At 52.6% G+C, this 18610-nt stretch overlaps 2 protein-coding genes across 7 annotated transcripts; one reads left to right on the top strand and one right to left on the bottom strand.

The window, feature by feature from the left end:
• Window positions 1-7880: 7880 nt before the first annotated feature.
• LOC112895974 (pentatricopeptide repeat-containing protein At5g55740, chloroplastic-like) lies at window positions 7881-11122 on the top strand. 6 transcript variants are annotated; one of them, XM_025963999.1, is made up of 3 exons: window positions 7881-10109; window positions 10558-10599; window positions 10670-11122. In XM_025963999.1, the coding sequence occupies exon 1, from the start codon at window positions 7927-7929 to the stop codon at window positions 9781-9783; it is 1857 nt and encodes a 618-aa protein (XP_025819784.1). In that variant the 5' UTR covers window positions 7881-7926; the 3' UTR covers window positions 9784-10109; window positions 10558-10599; window positions 10670-11122. The 6 variants fall into 6 exon arrangements, with proteins under 6 accessions (XP_025819784.1, XP_025819779.1, XP_025819783.1 ...); XM_025963994.1 differs by having other exon boundaries at window positions 10475-10565; XM_025963998.1 differs by having other exon boundaries at window positions 10475-10565; window positions 10654-11122.
• Window positions 11123-12943: 1821 nt separating this feature from the next.
• Window positions 12944-18610, bottom strand: LOC112891375 (probable inactive receptor kinase At2g26730). The gene is made up of 2 exons (XM_025958216.1): window positions 16932-18610; window positions 12944-13865 (listed from the first exon to the last, which is right to left on the bottom strand). The coding sequence occupies exons 1-2, from the start codon at window positions 18328-18330 to the stop codon at window positions 13201-13203; spliced, it is 2064 nt and encodes a 687-aa protein (XP_025814001.1). The 5' UTR covers window positions 18331-18610; the 3' UTR covers window positions 12944-13200.

Here is an 18610-nt window from a genome sequence, read left to right as displayed (position 1 = left end):
CGAGATAGAGAGAACTTATGCTTATAGTTGGATCTAACTTAAGCACATACATGGAAAGTTTTTGAAATTCACGATTTTTGCATTAATATAACATTCCGGAATATCCGGGATGTTACATCACATTAGCCGCTGCACTTCTTTAGTTGGCACACACCAACAACAGCTACTAATGCCGCCGCCGCTCCCTTGCTCCTGCTCCCCTCCGCCCCCCCCCCCAATGGCTTCATGGGTGATATCCTTCGATGCCCACGCCATGGTTTAGGGTGGCCGCACCAGGCCTAGCGACTAGGCAGCGCTGCGGCATGCCGGCAACCAGCGGCCGGCGCATGACTTACCTTCTCGCTCACTGAACAACCATAACAACCGCTCGAGCTGATGCAGAGAGAAAGGGATGGGTGCGGCGCTGGGCCAAAAACTTAATGGGCCGTAATCCCGTTCCGCAGCCCAGAAACAAAGTCTTTCTTCCTCCTCCGTCCGTTGACGCTTGGTATGCCGCTCCGAGGCTCCAATCGCCACTCTGGCCGTCAAGATTACCATGGAAAGAGCAAGGTGTGGTGGGTCTGCTACGCCTGTAGCTGGAGCAGCTGCCCCACCTTGCAGTATGGGGAGCTACACCTCTAGCGTATAGTGGAGCAGTGCCCTGGGTACAATCCTGACCACTCCACGTTGACGACATGAGAGGCATTACCTACTACAGTAAGGGGGCGCACAAGACATGTATGGTTGGGACATTATCGGTGGGTAGCCACAATGCCGGAGGACTTGGTTTGATCCAATTGGAGCACTACTGTGGTGACCCCGATCGAGTATATAATGGGAGCCCCTGTGCATGCAAAGAGGTGGGCCACTGCATAGGATCACACTCTAGGCAGTTAGCACGACAAGGAGATCGCGAAGAAAGGCTTGTAAAAACACCATTGTGGCAAGCTCCCTCGAGCTTGGCACAGGGAAAGAGTCCCCATCCGCAGAACATAGGGTATTACACCATCGCGCAGTTCAAACCTACTTACACCACTCGTTCGTTCCACCCCGTACATGTTGCCATCTCAGGGAACCGTTTCTCCGACCGAACTCAGGGGGGGGGTGTTCCGCCGTCAGCCCTGCGACTGGCGAGAGATCGCAGACAGGGATGATCCCCCTCATTTAGGTGAGAGGAAGATTGTGCATGGTAGTTTTGCTTCCTTTGGTAAAGTATGATCTTTTGGGATTTTTATTAACGTGAAAAGCAAATATCATCAAATGCCCGTCATTGACCCATTTCAGGATAAAGTAAGAGTATTAATTACAATCCTCCAAGTTCAGTAAAAGAGAGAGAGGTTAAATGCTTAAATCTCTTAAAGTTGTCTCACCACCGAGTTTAAAGGTGTGTAGCCCTCAAATCTTAAAAACCTGTCCGATGTATCTTCATGCCTGTCTGTCTAGGCACCAGTCATGCTTTTTTTATTTACTCTTACGGCTGGAGATGATACTTACACTCCTCATTTTCTCGGCAGTGCTTTGGACATTTCTCCTTCCCCGGTATAAGAAGGTCGACATCATGCTGATAATGACCGTGCTCGGTTAGTCAAATTAAGAAACCATAAATCATTTTAGTATGCTTTGCGTCTTCCCCGAAGCTTACTCCTCGTAGTATGATAGGATTACGTGCGTAAGCGAGCGCTCAGAAGCAAAAGCAAGCGATCTGCTCCGATCAAATGACCCGGGTCAAGGATTATATAGCTTCATGCTGCTGTCTTAATTAAGCGGCATGGCTTGGTATCTTTGTGGCCCGTGCGGCCGTGTCACTATCAACTACAGTAGTATCATCATCTCAGAGAGACATAGAGCTACTACGTCACCTGCAGAAACTATCATGCCGTTAAGTATGGTGCAAGGCACTATTTTTTCCTGCGATGGTTCATGGTTGTTAGCAACGACGATTTTTTTCCTCTTTTGCGGATCAGCTCCAAACTTGTGGCGGGAAGATGTGCCCGGCCGGAAACTTTGAGTTCGACAAGGCAGCAGAGGGGCCTGCGGCGCGCACAGTAATCGCTGATCAACTCAGGCATCGGGCCGATAGGCAGGAAAGAGCGCACGGATTTCCATGCAATGACCAGGATGCCCTCCCTGCCGCAACAGCTGGGCCTCGGCTGACTCTGCGAGCCAGCGAGAGACAAGCCGGGAAAACACAAACACCAGCGCCACGCCGCCACCTCAAACTCGGGATGAGCGCTGCCGCTGGCGCCTTTCTCCTTCTTGTGTTGCGCTGGACACTATACCCGCGTAATGACGCATATAGTATTGAATATTTTAAAATAAAAGATAACGTATGTCTCATACCTGATATCCGTATTAGATTAGAATTTTATGTAACCCTATAGCATAGAGTATATATAAGTACGGGCAGATACTCTCTCTAAAGTATAACCAATCCAAAATAATACAAACCACCAGGACGTAGGTTACTACTCACATTATGGACAGAATCTGTCTAAACGTTATGTTGCTTGCACCTTCGAATTCATAATCTCGGTGACACCCTATCAATAAATATACGAACTTAGAGTACATCTAGGTAGACTTGCGGTAAAATACCGACAGCTAGCGCGCTAGGTAGAGGAATTCATCAAAAACCCGGCGAACTCGATGGCATCGTTCAACTTAACCAGCGTTGTGCTCGAGAAGGGTACAACTTTCGTCTTCGACTCGTAGGTCTGCGTTGCTGACGGCGCAGATGACTTCCATCGGCACCTCGTCGACAACACGAAGCCGGAGGCTCCACCAGCAACCCGACCCGGCAATCTCGACGAGTTCGTTGACAATCTCGGCGAGATGCTGCTCCCTGACCTAGCTAGGGATTTCGAGGAGTAGTCCATTTTCAACGCGACTTCGAAGATCCCTGGCGAGCTCGATAGCATCATTTCAACCTCACCGTTGTGCTGGAAGAAGGCGCGGATTTCGTCTCGACTCCCTAGACCTGCATCGCCAATGGCTCGGGTGGCCACCTCGCCAACCCTAGGGAGTCGAGGGTATCAACGCCAACCTACAGTCGTGACATCGATGAACTCGCCGACAATCTCGGCGAGATCCGAATTTCTGATCTAATCGGAAATCGCTAGAGCGAATCCCGGTCCAACTCGGCTCCTACTCGTGGCAGGTCCGAACTCGAGTCTCCGTTTGGACTTCACATCACAGCCTCCGTTTATCGGGAGGCGCTGCAGTCCGAGTCCCTACCCGTATTAGAAAAGGACTTGCATGTTCTATTTCAACTCGGACTCTGACCTCAACTCGCGCCACAACATCGACACACTGGTACTACTTCGACTTCACGGAGGACGCTCTAGATCCGCTGACGACTATTTTGACTACTCGTCTCGACTAGAAAACTAGTCGGGAGCAAGCCTCATATCGTCAATAACTAGTCCGAATAGACTCCGACTAGTCGACGACCGTCGCGGCTTCATCTATAATCGCCCATGAATCAAGTTAAGTCATTTATACCTTTCCCAACTTATTCTCCACAAGATTGGCTACTTATCTGTATTGTACGTTTCTCGATGGACAATGAAACCATCCAGAGCTACACTTCACCGCCTACTTTTTACGCAACGAGCATTCTCTTTGTTGCATGTTGACTACTTATTTATGCTCGTTGTCCTCTCTTTTTGTCGCTAATCTACTCGGGTAGTATTCCGCCTTAATCCGTGAAGCCTCGAGTCTTCGGTATTCACCTAAGCGACTCATACACGGTATGAGTGAAGGCTAGAACAGGGACCAGGTGATTAAACATAAGAGGTGGTCTACCTGGGAGATTTAGATGACCTGAAAAGAGCTCGACACAGTAACTTTATTTTTACACCGAATAAATTTTGGTTTTTTCACATTATTACCGAATAAATTTCAGTATCTTCGTATTATGCTACATAATGTGTATATCTCCTGTTTCAGGTCAACCTTCGGCTACGACTCTCCAGAACACTCGGCACATCTCCAATGGCTCCACTAGTTCCCAAGCTCAGGGGCTGCACGCCAGAAACTACTCGATGTGACTCCAACGACTCACCTAGCCCGTAAGCTCGGGGGCTGGACGCTGTAAAAGTACTCGGAAGACTCGAAGAAGAACCCGATTTAAGAGGCTTTTGAGGATTTATCTTGGAAGATAATTGTTTAACCATTATTTCAGAGATTTTATTCTGAAATAAGAGTTTTTCCAAATTTTTAACCCAGAGATCTTATCTAACCATTAAATCAGGGATAAGATTTGTTTTGAGCAGTAATTTAGAGTTTATTTTAGGAAAGTTATTCGATTAACCATTTTTTTTAGATTTAACCTGAAAAAGGGGTTTTTGAATTTTGAACCAAGTTTTTCTATTTTTACCATCATTGCAAATATATAAAATACACCGTAGCGTATGCCATGTTCATTTGGATCTTTCTTCCAAATTTTTTGGGATTTGGATTCAAGGCTCGAGGGCTGCGGGATACATGTCAGGCTTATTTTTTAAATTCTTTGGAAGATAAGGAAAGAAGATTCAAGACTAATTTGATCCTCAGCCTACTTCATTCTAAGCCTCGGGGATTACTTGATATGGAGTGCGATTTTCATTGCACCCCATATAAAAGAAGATTTAAAACTACTCGTGGCATGAGCACCTCACAACCTCGAAGCAGCTAAGAAAGTACTCGAAAGATGCCTTCAAGATGGAGTTTTCGAAGAAACCGAAGATAACTTTAGAAATACTCGAAAGCATGCAGTACTTGGTTACGAAGAGTTCGGGGGCTTATAAGATCCGGGACTACGGGACTGCACACATAACATAGAATATTCTGTAACAAAGGTATTACGCACATCGCGGTCCGAGCCTGTGTAAACCTTATGTTGCTTGCACCTTCGACTTCCTAATCTTAATAACATGCTGCTTACAAATCTATTATTTTAGAGTATATCTAGGTAGGCTTGCCAATAAAACTCCGACGGCATTAAAAAACTAGCAAGCGCATGCAGCGGGAAACTACTTGTTGCGGCTGATACGTGAGGTTACGTGGACCTCAATGTTGGCGAGTCCACAGGCACATTCAAATTGATGAATATTCCCATTGGAACTTTCTATAGAAATATACCAACATCGTGCGACCGCTGCTGCGACGCTCTGTCTATCGAATGATCACCGAACCAACCATTACATGTTTGCCCATTGTGTACGTATGAAGGTTAGCTTCCTACATCATAGCACATTACTAGCCAGCCTACATGCATCCATTCGTTTCTGCGTGTGTGGTTACTTGCGGTCCGACAGAACCGGTCTGCCTGCGACGGGATGGAATCTATTCCTTGGCTTGGTGTCACACATTTCCCATCACAACACCTAGCGGATCAACGTATATGACCATAATGATATGATATGCCCATATAGAAATAACAGTAGCATAGTTGCGCACTACACAGGTAACTGATGTTGGCAGGTAAGGAAGTATGCTGGCGAGACTAGTGACAAAGCTAGTGGGGCACCATGGCACCCCTATGCTTTGTGTCAAATCTTAACTAGGATGCTAGAATCTGTATACAAGTAGCAATTAAGTTAAATAAGTTCTTACCCATTAAGTGTTGAGATGAAGTGGGATTTAATTTCAATACAAAATTAGTTATTTGGACCAAGCTAATAGGCTCTCAAGTACATCCACGGATTGAGGTCGATGATGTTATTTTGCTACTACTTTGATTTTCTCCAATACGTCAAGCTAGTACTTGCACTACACAAATACATAATACTTTATCCCTTTTTTTATATTTAGTGCTTCTTCTACAAGTTTTTTCCACACATCTAATTTTTATATATCGCACTCTCAGTTGCCTTGGTGAATCAGCATGCGAAACACAGTGGCAATCCATGTTGATATAGTTGCACAATCATATTGCGTATCTTGAGAGTGAGTCAGATACATTTGTCGATAAGTGTGCCGTGTGCGTTCATTTTCTTAGAATTTGTTTGAAGGAGCTAAAGTTGAGTGTTAAATTTTAGCGTATATTAGCATCCATACATGTGCTAAAGTTAGTCTTGTTCAAAGTTTAGCCCACCCCACTAGCACTCCATTTTGATGAGCTAGTGCTAAAATTTAGCACTTTCATCCATCATTGCTCGGATCCAAACCGGACCTTAGTAGCTCATACCGTATGCTTTGAAAAAGTACGAATAAGGAAGTTTGAGAAAAAAACAATTTTCACCATGCCCAAACTATTTTGCAGACGCAAAGTTCCAGCACACCATGCAAGTTTTCCTATCTTAAGAAAACGGTTTGGAATATATTTTTCCGGTGATTTGAGTCTTGCGGGACGCCAAGCAAGTTTGCACGATTTTTGCAAGGGCATCATTAGGATGTAAGTTATATATAATTTAGGTTATTGGATCGATCTAAAAGTTGATAAAATAAATTAGAATAATATTCTGAAATGAACTAGAGTGATATGCCATCGCAATTAATTAGCTGATCCAAAAATACTAATGAATCCTCACTTGCATTATTTGAATCCTCACTTGCATTCTTAGGCTATCTCCAGCGGACGCCTGTAAAGCGTCCTGTACTCTATATATAGAGGAAGATTCCGTTCTCTATTGCTCCAGCAGCGTTCTCTAAATGGTCCTCTAAAGTAGAGAACGCTACAGGTTTTCTCTATATATAGAGATTCTCTCTTCTCTTCTCTATTTTTTCTTTACGTTTCAAACACTGAATTAAATAAAAATAAAATATGTCCATAGCGTTTGAGGTATGATAAATACGTACGTACAAAAATTTGGAACAAAATATGTTTCTAATATAGGGTTTAATGTATAGAGAACGAGATTTAGAGAACGTTGTTGGAGCGAAATGAGATATAGAGGAGAGAATTTTGTACAGAATTCTGTAAATGAAGAATGTAGAGGATGAGATTTGGAGGATATCGCTGGAGACAGCCTTAGGCACTACCAGAAAGATACGCATTCATGATTAGATACCTAGTCAGTGTCACAAGAAGTAGGTACCATGTGCTTTTTCTTCCCCTTTTGTACACTTGTACTGTACTAGTGTCCAAAAGCAACCGGTCATTATTTGCATCGCATGAATGGACCGGCTAAAAATACCATTGCCTGCTCACAAGGGACACAAACGATTGCTAGCGTACTCGACCTGGAAGTTGGCGAAAGAAACCGAGAATTGACGACAGGGGGAAAATCCACAAGCAGCAGCGCCAACGGGGAGCAAAAGCTGCTTCCGGAAAAGCCCCTACTCATCGTAGGGTCCGTTTTGGTTCTCTTGGATTAAATTTTTAGTCTCATCGGATATTTTGATATTAATTAAAATATTAAATATAGTCTAATAATAAAACTAATTGTATAAATGAATACTAATTTGCAAGATGAATTTATTAAATCCGATTAATCCATAATTTGACCAGTAAACATATACTAATTGTGGATTAATTAGATTTAATAGATTTGTCTCGTGAATTAATACCGGTTTATACAATTAGGTTTATAATTAACTCCTACTAATTTTTTTATTTCGCCCGGTAATCTTGGATTCAAACATCGTAGCAGAGGAATAGCGGCTTTGCCGTAAGGATGATCATGTCATTTCCAGTCGCCCGAAGACAAGACGCAGACATGCAAAGGTCAGGGCTATCACATCGGGAAATCGTATTTTTTAGCAGCAGGAGCCAGTGGCTGCATGCCACGTCAGACTAAGGATCCCCAGCGGTATCAAGGAAGCCCGACGGACAAGCCCATGTTGGCCCAGGAAGCTTCATCTTTCTAACTGGTTACCTTTGGGGCCCAAACGACCCATAAGAGGCCCATACCAGACCATTAGCCTGTGAAATCGCCACCTCACGGCCCTTACCCTCTTATCCCCTCCGCTCTCCCAGTCTCCCGGCTCCCGCTTCGCGACGCATGCAGCTCCGCCCCGCCTCCAATGGCGCCGCTCCCACTCCCCATTCCCGCCATCACGAGCCCCCACCCTTCCAAACCGCACGACGCGCCGGCGCCGGGGCCGAGGCCCGCCGCTTCCTCCCTCCACGCCGCGCTCGGCTCCCTGTCCCAGCACGCCCACTACGGCGCCCTCCGCGACGCGTTCGCGCTTGTCGCCCACGCCGAGCGCCAGTCCTCCCCGGCCGCCGCCGTCTCGGTGGGGCCGGAGGTGTACGCGTCGCTGCTCCAGTGCTGCGTCGCGGCCGGGTCCCTCCGCGCGGGCCGCCAGGTGCACGCGGCGCTCGTCAAGCGCGGGCCCTACTACTGCCGGAACGCGTACGTCGGCACCAAGCTCGCCGTCTTCTACGCCCGCTGCGGCGCGCTCGCCGACGCCGAGCGCGCGTTCAGCGCGCTCCCGGGCAGGGACAGGAACGCCTACGCGTGGGCGGCCGTCATCGGGCTCTGGAGCCGCGCGGGGCTGCACGCCAGGGCGCTCGACGGGTTCGCGGCCATGCTCGAGGCGGGCGTCCCCGCGGACAACTTCGTCCTGCCCACCGTGCTTAAGGCGTGCGCGGGGCTCGGGCTGTTCCGTGCCGGGAGGGCAGTGCACGGGTACGCGTGGAAGGCGGGGATCGCGGAGTGCGTGTACGTGATGAGCAGCCTCGTGGACTTCTACGGGAAGTGCGGACAGGTGGAGGACGCGAGAGGGGTGTTCGACGCAATGCCGGAGAGGACCGTGGTGAGCTGGAACTCGATGCTCATGGCGTACATACACAATGGCGGGATCGATGAGGCCGTGGAGCTGTTCTACGAGATGAGGGTTGAGGGCGTGCTGCCGACGAGGGTCAGCGTTGTGAGCTTGCTGTCCGCATCCGCAGAGCTTGATGTTGTTGATGGGGGCAGGCAGGGCCATGCTGTAGCCGTATCGAGTGGGTTAGAGATTGATGTGATTCTGGGTAGCTCAATGATCAACTTCTACTGTAAAGTTGGGTTGGTGGAGGCTGCAGAGGGGGTGTTTGAGCAGATGGAAGAGAGAGATATTGTCACTTGGAATTTGATGATTGCTGGTTATTTTCAGAATGGGCAGATTGACAAGGCTTTCGACACTTGTCGAAGAATGCTGGAGACCAACCTCAAGTTCGATTGCGTGACATTGGCATCCATTATCATGGCTTGTGTAAAGTCTTGCAGTATGATGGTGGGCACAGCTGCTCATGGTTACGCAATCAGAAATGATCTTCATTCAGATAGGACTGTTGCTTGTGGCTTGATAGACCTGTACGCGAGTACTGGGAGGATTGAACATGCACGTAAAGTGTTCAATGCCATGAGTCAGAGAGACCCAGTCCTGTGGAAAGTGATGATTTCCACTTATGCAGATCGCGGCATGAATTCTGAGGCTCTGAAGCTTTTGGATCAGATGCAGCTCGAAGGCATGTCCCCAACTGCAGCATGTTGGGATTCAGTAATTTCAGCTTTTATACGAAATGGCCAGTTCGAAGATGCTCTAGACATATTCAACCAGATGCTTCTGACTAAAACACGCCCCAATCTGCGCACTTGGAGCCTATTAATAAGTGGCTTAGCCCAAAATGGCATGCATCAGCAGGTAACAAATCTATATTTCAAGATGCAGGAGGTAGAGTCAGCACCCAGTCCAACTATCTATTCAGCAGTGATCCTTGCTGTTAAACTTGTGGCTTCTGTACATTGTGGAAAGGCAATTCACGCTTGCGTTGTTAAAAAGGGCCTGTTATTGTCCAAATCCGTGATACAATCGCTTCTGAACATGTATAGTAGTTTCGATGATGGAGGCACGACGGACAGTTTACTAAGATTGCTTGCTGAATGCAGTAAATAACAGAAAATGGTCCCGACAATGTGACACATACAGCTATAAATTATTATATAGCATTGCACATATGGAAATCATTCATTTTTGTCATCGGTGTGATTGCGAAGTAAATATCCACTGTCGCTAACATATACAGGTTTATGTGCAGTAAAATCAATAGCATGCTTATGTTGACATCTCTGATATGGTATCGAGCCTGCATCCGAATCAACAGGAATTTTCTATATGTCAGAAAGTTCCAATCAGAAAATGAGCACCATGTAGAGCCCGGACCAGCAAGAAAACAGTGTTACTGTTTGTGTTGGCACAGAGCTCGCTCTGAAGGCTTACAGGTACAAATGCGTGGACCTTGAATTATTTGCAAAAAAGTGTACTGTGACTATGGATAACATGTTGGGGATGTTGCGCTTATGTGTGCCCACTTTGCTCAATTTTTTTATCAGAATGTGCACTATGTGCTGGGCCTTTTGTGGAATTGTCAGAAGACGCAATGGGCAAATAATTGTTGTAGTCCTGGTTACAGTTCAGACAATAGAATAACAGTATTTTCCATACTGTAAAGTGTAATTAGCTCATTGTACATATCTTCCATTCTTTTGCATACAAGTCTAGAGGATCTTAAAATTGCTCTGTTTATTTTTCATCAGATGATAAAGGGTTCTCTAACTTATGGTTACTTTTTGCTGCATGAGTTCAGATTTTCCAGATCTTCAACTCTTTCTATTCTCCTGTGATAAGCATCAAACTTACATCGTTGGCTGTAATTCCTTGCATGTTCAGCTTACGAGGTCTGAACAAGAAGCGTCCCAACTTTCAGAAATGGTTCATATCCATCATCAGTGCTTGTGAAGTAAATAACTACTGTTTCCAACACAGACATGTTTGTATGCAGGCTTATGTTGACATCTCTGATACAGAATGGAGTCTGGATCTGATTTTATGGCCATTTTCACGAGGTCAGAAGGTTCCAATCAGAAGACGGGCATCTTGAAGAGCTGGAGCAGCGTGCAAACAGTGGCGCTGTTTGTGCTGGCACAGAGCTCCTTCTGAAGTTTGCAGCTATAGATGTTTGAATTATTTGCTGAAAAAGGAGTAACTGTTTGGCTTATGAAACCTATATCATGTTGACTGTTGTGAAATGTGCTGCGCTTGTGATGGCTGTCCAGCTTGCTGAATTTGGGATCAGACTGTGCACTCTTTGCTGGCCCCTTTTGGGAATTTTAGAAGACAAGGTTGGCCTAGATGCTGTGGGCTGATTACGGATTGTCCTGTTACTCTCCCTACAATAGATTGACTGTACATCCATGCTCTGAACTATAATAAAGGACTGGAAGGATTGCAAAAATTGTTCTATCTGTCAAATTATAAGTATATGGTTACAGTTACTGCGTGCCTGTCGATTTTCCAGATCTGCACCTGTTCCGATTCTCGTGTGATGAGCAATTGAGCACCAACCTTACATTGTTCCGTACCAAATTGCTGTGGAAAAAAGTACCGACCTCACATCATCGATAGTAATTCCTTTCTTTTCCAGTTTACGGGATCTGAAGGGGAAGCATCCTCCAACAGTTAGTCAGTTATACTGGGGCAGCCTCCAGAAAAGAGTTTTCAGTGCGTTCCTGCAACTGATTTAGCCGGCAGTTCCACATCACGCACAATGCGACCTGCACTCCTGATCCGCAGCTCAACGGCTTTGATTAAACTGGCAGTGGCAGCGGTGACTTTGCACGCGCTCCAGGCCTCGAGCCCTCGAGCTTTATCGGGCACGCTCGCTGCTCCCGGCGAGCTGGCTGGGTCTCGCCGGCTCGTCGCTGCCGCCCGTCGACGCGCGGCCCACGGCGAGAGGCGGGGCCACGCGGGCCAGGTTGTAACAAGGCGCCACGTGAGAGTGGGCTCCTCGCTCGCTCTCGCGCTTTCCCGAGTGCGGAGGCCCGACGGACGGGACGATGGCGGGGGAGGCCAGGCACAGCCCCACCATGCGTCTCCGGGGGGAAAGCCCCAGGTGCCTGTTCCATCAACCCGCCCTCCACCTCCTCCTCCGTCTGCTACCACCTATGCGTGATCACAGGACCGCCTGTTCTGCCACTCTGCCTGCTGCCCCCGCTTGCTTTGATGCGATTTTGTTCTGTCCTGCTGGGGTGGGGGGACTTCGGGGAGGAATGTAGCTGCCGGAGTAGATCAGATCTTGATCCCATGATTTGCCCGGTGACCCAGCGGCGGACCCAGGCCTACATGGGGGACATGGCACCATGGCTTCATCAACGCATCGGTCCTGAGGCCGTGAGGCGTCGTGTCGTGCCCATCCCTACTCCCTACAGGAGCGCAGCGAGCCCCTCTAGTGTGGCAGCATGACTGGCTTCTTGTTGCTGACCAGTGCCAACGAGTCACGAGTGTCTTTTGTCAAGGAGCACCCAGAGACCAGAGACAGCGAGCGCAGGACATGGACGGGGAGGGATGCCGATGGATGCAGGACGAGCCAAAGAACTGGAAGGCTGGAATGAGAACGCCCGGTCAGTCAGCCTAGCGCGCCTTGTCGGATTTGAGCAAGCGGCCGCGTCAGGACACGGACGAGCTCCCCGCCGGCAGCCTTGATCCGTCCGCGGATCTGATCCCTTAGCAGTTGACCGCTGATTCATGGGTCGACGCCATGCCCGGTACCGGTAGTAGAATCGCCGCTGAGATTTCTCCACGTGCTGTCAGGCTCAGCAGGCCTCAGGTTGACAGGTCGTTGTGCCATGTGCGAGCATAGCATGGAGCGCTTTGGAGTTTCACATGACACGGCCACGGGAACGCGCGCTCCTGTTTGACCCGACACCGCCCCGTGTATTGTGTTGTGCTGCCACTGAACTGGAACAAGAAAATCTTACCCGCAACGCACCGATCATCACTGATCCGCCGAATAAGCTTGCCCCCAAGAAATCATGTGAAGGCAGTGTAGCGCCACTGCTCCGTCCATGAGTAAAGGGCAAGGCATTTCGCAGGCTTGAGTGACAGACAAGCGAGCGGCAACAAAGATACTGGTGGAGCGACGAGCAAGGCCACAGCTTGCCAATGATTAGGCTTGGCATTCCGTTGCTCCCAGTCTCAGCTCAGCCTGTTCCTTTTTTCCCTTAAAAAATTGTTTTCCTACTTGGTTCAGCTTCAGCGCGACAAACAGAAGGGACAAGTGTCGAACAAACATCACGAAGGGGACAAAGAAGCTGAAGAAAATTACATTTTCTTTTTACTTGCATGAATGAAGCCTGAGGGAGAGAGAGATGGAGGGGAGTAGGAAAAATACAATTCGATCCAACAAAACAATGCCCTGGAAAAAGGGGGAGAAAGAACAGAACACCACGGTCCACAGACATACAGCACCAAAGAACCTATGCAATTTAATCTGGCGAAGAACCACTTTAGTACTTTACCCTCCTCTAACGGCGCTCACGGCGTCGGTGCGGCCGGCGGCGTGCCCCCCGACCGCGACCGCTCCTCCTCCGACGTGCCCCGCACGCCCTCGCTCTCCTCCGTCGTCGTCCGGCCGCCGTGGCCGGCGCCGATCTCCTCGATCATCCGGACCACGTCGGGGGCGTCCGGCCGCGCGTCCGGGACTGTGGCCACGCACGCCATGGCCACCTGCAGCAGCGCCACCATCTCCTCCTCGGCGCTGGCGCCCAGCCGCACGAGCTCCACGTCGAACACCTCGGCGGTCCACTCCTCCCGCACCACGGACTGCACCCACCGGGGCAGGTCCAGCGTGCCGTCGCCCTCCAGGGACGCGTGCGCCGGGGACTTGCCCGTCAGGAGCTCCAGGAGCAGCACGCCGAGGGAGTAGACGTCGGACTTGAACGTCAGCCGGCGCGAGTCCACCACCTCCGGCGCGCGGTACCCGCCGGCCCGCGTCGACGACGGCGCGAACAGCTGGTGGAGGCTGAAGTCCGAGAGCGCCGCCGCGTCCGGGTCCGGCCGGAGCAGCACGTTGGAGGCCTTGACGTTGCCGTGCACGAGGTTGTGCGCGGTGTGCAGGTGCGCCAGCCCGCGAGCGGCGGACAGCGCGGAGCGCATGCGCGCCTCCCAGTCCAGCGGCGTCCGCCCCGAGCCCCGGCTCCCTGCACGTGTGACGGGCACAGGCTCCCGTGAGAATGCTAGCTGAAGGGAATTGCGAAAGCAAAACAACAATGCAATGCAATGTACTAGTACTTTGTGCCTATTTTTTTTCTTCAGACAAAAACATGTTCAGAAAGATTTCACTAAGCATGAAACCATCGAATTGCTGATTGAACAAGCACACAATTTTTTAGTGCAGAAACCAACAGAAAGTTCACGTGCACCAAGTCATATGACTGGCACTAAGAACAATGTCACAAAGTGATAAAATAGAATGCAAGTGCTGCTGGATTTGTTTATCCGGCCGGTGAGTAAACAACCACGTTGAACCGGTCTGAAACCCACAGTGGTTTGTCGCTGTCAGGGAATCAGCGACGGTCACGCAAGTGTTGTTAAACAAACGCAGCGCTAACTGGAATGCAGAGAACGCGGACGGCTGCAGCCGGCATGCAGCGTAGCGAGGACAAGACATCGGCAATTGGTCAAGACAGTTGGACGGCAACAAACAAGGACACAAAAGGGACGAGCCATGGCTGCAGTAGGTTGATTAGGTCTGCTGAGAAACGGAATTAAGAACAGGCTAAAATGCTCTAATTAGAATAGCGCATCACAGAGATAGTAGAAGACAGGCGTTCATCAGCAACTCATTGGGCTAAGCACGTCTGGTAGATGGACTGGTAGTGGTAGGACGTGACAGACCAGCGAGGAGCACCGAACTAGTAGGTTGCATGATTGCACGGCCACAAAGAAAACAATGCCAGTTCTTCAAGAAAAAAACAGAGAGAGAGAGAGAGAGAGAAAACAAATGCCGCTGCGAACTGTATTTTTGACTTAAGAAATCGAAGGAACTCAACTCTCAATCTAAGGACTGATACTTTAGCTGGAAGATTCTATGAGCTGATGAGGTAATGCACACACAGTAGACCACGCAGTGACGTGATTGCACGCAAACTGAGCCGATGAGCGACAAATGCAGAATTGTGATTTCTTTTTGGCAGGCAGTGAAGAGCATTGACCGGGACTAGGCCCACGCGGCAGAGGCAGCACACTGGGTTCCTGCTAAGGCTGCTATAAGCTGCAGCGGCAGTTACTACATACGATGATGGCAGCATAATTGTGCATTGACTAAGCCGTGGTCGTGGCACCACTGTACTGCAATGCGGGCTAACCAAGAACATGCACGCTGTATCTACCACTCCATTGCTGCGGCCACACCTGAAATTCAGGCTCCGTCCGTTCTAAAATATGGATGGTTTTGATAAATCTAGATTTCCTTGGAACGAAGAGAAACGGGGAGAGTACACGAACTTGCTTCGACTCGTCCGTTCCAGCGGCCACGGGCCCGGTCGCGCTGCCTGGGCAGCAGGGCAGGGCAGCTACCCCTTCTCTCGGAGGGGGGCGATCGGGGAAGGAAAGGACTGGACCCTGTGGGGCGCCCAGGCGAACAACGAGCCGGGCCGGGCCACGCGTTGCCGTCCGTCCCGAACTCGATCGGCGACTCGTCAGCACGTAGCGAGCGAGCTACGAACGCGGCGAGGGGCGCCCACCACGACAGCTCACGCGGCATTACTCTACTGCCGCCGCCCCTACTAGCAGCATATCCTAGTGCCCAAGTGCTACGCGTACAGGGAATTTCTGTGCAGTCGCGTACTCCTACTACCATCAAGCCGAGCCACAGCGAGAACAGTTGATCGACCGGCCCCCCGGAGAGAGCATATTTCCAGCTCTCTACTGTTCCTGAGCACTAACTTCTAGCATGCTGCGTGGTAGTAGTATCAGACGGGCAGCACGGGGCGCAGAGATATGGCGGGAGGGGAGGGGGTACCAAACACGCCGGCCCGATCCTCGTGCGCATTAACTGCGGCACGCGGAGCCTCGCCGTGCCCCCGCCGCCCCCGTAGTACCCGCCGTGTGCCCTGCCGCGCCATTGCGGCCGAGGGCCGTGTGCCGTGTGCGTGGCCGTAGCGGGACGCGGCTCTGGCCTTCCGGATCATTCCAGCTCCGAGTCTCGCGTCGCTGCTTGCTGGGGGCAATGCGATGGCTACGGACAAGCGAGGGAACAATCCTCGCGCACGGGGCGCGCGCCCCCATCCCATCCGTCCGCCGTGACCGTCCACGACCACGAGGAGGGGCCGGGGGGCAAGGGCGGGGCGGGGCAGGGACCATCGGTGGCCGGGGCTTTACAGCCAGGACGGACGGCCGGGCACCATCCCCCTCACGCTGGCTCATCACTCCCGCGCACGCAGCTGCCACCACCACGCCGCCCGCACTGCCTCCACCGGCATCTCTCTCTCTCTCTCTCTCTCTCTCTCTCTCTCTCTCTCTCTCTCTCTCTCTCTCTCGCGCGCGCAGAAAAGCGCGGAGAGAAAAGAAAGCGAGCGGGCAAGAAAAGCGCGCGAGAACCACCACCACCATCCCCGCCGCCCACATGCCAGGGAGGCGAGCCGGGGATTCTCTTCGGCTCTTCGCTCGCCAGTCACCACTCGCCGCCGGAGGAAACAATAATATACGGGAAAGGAAAGAACAGAATTCCCCAGCCCCGTCGGCTGCGCCTACCAAAGAACCTGCGACCGGCCGGCCATCAATGCCGCCCGGTGCAGGCGGAATTTTCAGCGCGCGCCGCCGCGGCCGATGCGACGGACGCCGTACCCGCGGGTGACGGCGCGGCGTGCCAGATCGTACTCCACCCACCTGACGTCGCCCCGAATTAAATTGAAGGGGACGTTTCTGATGGTGAGTTTCTCGCGCGATTCTTCACGGAATTGTGTTTAGTAAATGCTGCATCATCCCAGCGCGCGAAAGGATTCTGGATGGATGGTGCCTAGCATCCGGGAAGGGAAGACGATTTGGAAGCCCCGAGTCGCCGGTCCTCTCCCCTGCCGCGCTCCCGGGTCGCAAACGAAACCGAAACGAAATCCCAGCCGCGCGAAACAAAAAAAAAAAAGATCAAGCAGGGGCAAGTTGCAGGCAATGCGGCAGCGACGCCGGCGATCGCGACCCGTTGCTAGGCGACGGCAATGCGATAGCAAGGAAGAGAGGTTGGGAATTGGGATGGTGCGGGCACTGACCGTGCAGCATGGCGGAGAGGCTGCCGTTGGGGAGGTAGTCGTAGACGAGGAGCTTCTCGTCCTTGGAGAAGTAGTAGGCGCGCACGGGGAGCACGTTGCGGTGCTCCACCCGGCCGAGCGCCTCCATGTGCGCGTCGAACTCGCGCCGCGCCACCGCCACGTCCTTGAGCCGCTTCACCACCACCGTCGTGCCTTCCTCCAGCACCGCCTTGTACGACGTCCCCACGCTGCCCTTGCCCAGCACCTCCGCCGACGCGCGCAGCAGGTCCTCCAGGTCGAAGCTGTACCCGGCGCCCTTGCCCACGAACACCAGCCGGCTCTGCTCCCCCGCGGCGCCGCCCGCCGCAGAGGCGGCCACGGCCGCGGCCGACCCGGACGCGCCGCCCCCGAGGTCCTCCTTGGACGAAGACGTCATGCCGCCGCCCTCGCCGGAAGCCGGCGGGGGCTGCCCTCTCCCCGCCGCCGCCGCCGCCGCCGCGGACGTCGTCGCGGCCTTGGGCCCCTCGCGCGCGCCGCCCCTCCGCCTGCGGGACACGGCGCAGAGCACGATAGCGATGAGGAGTAGGAGCCCTGCCACCACGGCGCCCACGACGATGCCCGCGATTGCCGCGCCGGAGAGCTTCCGCTTCTTGGAGGAGCCCGGCATGGGGCCGCCGCCGGCCGGGCTCATCCCGGGCGCCGGCGCTGGGGGGAAGAACGGGCTGCCGCATGGCGGGAGCGGGTCGCCGCAGAGCTGGAGGTTTCCCGCGAAGGAGTCCCGCGGGAAGTGCGAGAGCGATTTCGGGATGGAGCCGTTGAGGCTGTTGTCGGAGACGTTGAAGACGGCGAGCGCCGGGATGCTGATGCTGGGAATGCTCCCGGAGAGGTTGTTGCCGTCGAGCCGGAGCACCCGCAGCGCGGTGAGGTTGTTGAGCGCGAAGGGGATGGGGCCCGAGAGGTTGTTGTGCGCGAGCACGAGGCGCTCGAGCCCGCCGAGCCTGGCGATCCCCGGCGGGATGGCGCCGGACAGCCGGTTGTGCTGCAGGAAGAGCGCCTTGAGGTTGGGCAGCTGCAGCACGTCGTCGGGGATGGAGCCCAGGACGCGGTTGGAGCGGAGCGAGAGCACGCGGAGGTTGGTGAGGCGGCCGAGCGTGCCCGGCGGGATGGCGCCGACGATGCCGACGCCCGGGAGGCGCACCTCGACGACGGTGGAACCGGAGCTGTCGCAGGTGACCCCGACCCAGCCGCACGTCGGGGTGGAGGTGTTCCAGCCGAGGCGGCGCTCGTGCGGGGTCGCGGTGAGGAACGCCAGCAGCGCGGACCGCTCGCTGGGCGGGGGCTCCGCGGCGGCGCGGGGGGCCAGGGCGGCGACCGCGAGCAGGGCCGCCAGCGCCGCCAGGGGCGCGCGGGGGCTAGGCATTGCGGCAGGCGCGGGAGCTGGGGACGCAGCTACGGGCGAGGCGGCATTGTGGGGGAGTAGGAGAGGCGAGGAGAGGGGTGCTGAGAGCTGGAGCTGGAAGTGATGAAGCTTTTGCCCCTCACTGGCTGGCGTCGCCGCTTTTTTCCCGCTGCGGGCGGTGGCTTTTTGCTGGGGCTGCGTCTCGTCTCGGGGGAGGGGAATTTCGGGAGGAGTGCTGCGTTGGGGTACAGTGGCTGGCAGTGTGGGCTCGGGACGGCACGGACAGTGGCGGCACCCGTGA

Source organism: Panicum hallii, chromosome 5, assembly GCF_002211085.1.
Source record: "Panicum hallii strain FIL2 chromosome 5, PHallii_v3.1, whole genome shotgun sequence".
In the NCBI taxonomy this organism is placed as follows: Eukaryota; Viridiplantae; Streptophyta; class Magnoliopsida; order Poales; family Poaceae; genus Panicum; species Panicum hallii.
This window is presented reverse-complemented; position numbering and strand designations above follow the sequence as displayed.

Excerpts from the sequence above, each read along its gene's own strand:
- LOC112895974 (XM_025963997.1), top strand. The coding sequence starts at position 7,927 with ATGGCGCCGCTCCCACTCCCCATTCCCGCCATCACGAGCCCCCACCCT.
- LOC112891375 (XM_025958216.1), bottom strand. The coding sequence starts at position 18,330 with ATGCCTAGCCCCCGCGCGCCCCTGGCGGCGCTGGCGGCCCTGCTCGCG. Across the intron at positions 13,866-16,931 it reads CCTCTCCGCCATGCTGCACG|GGAGCCGGGGCTCGGGGCGG; the intron begins GTCAGTGCCCGC and ends TCACACGTGCAG.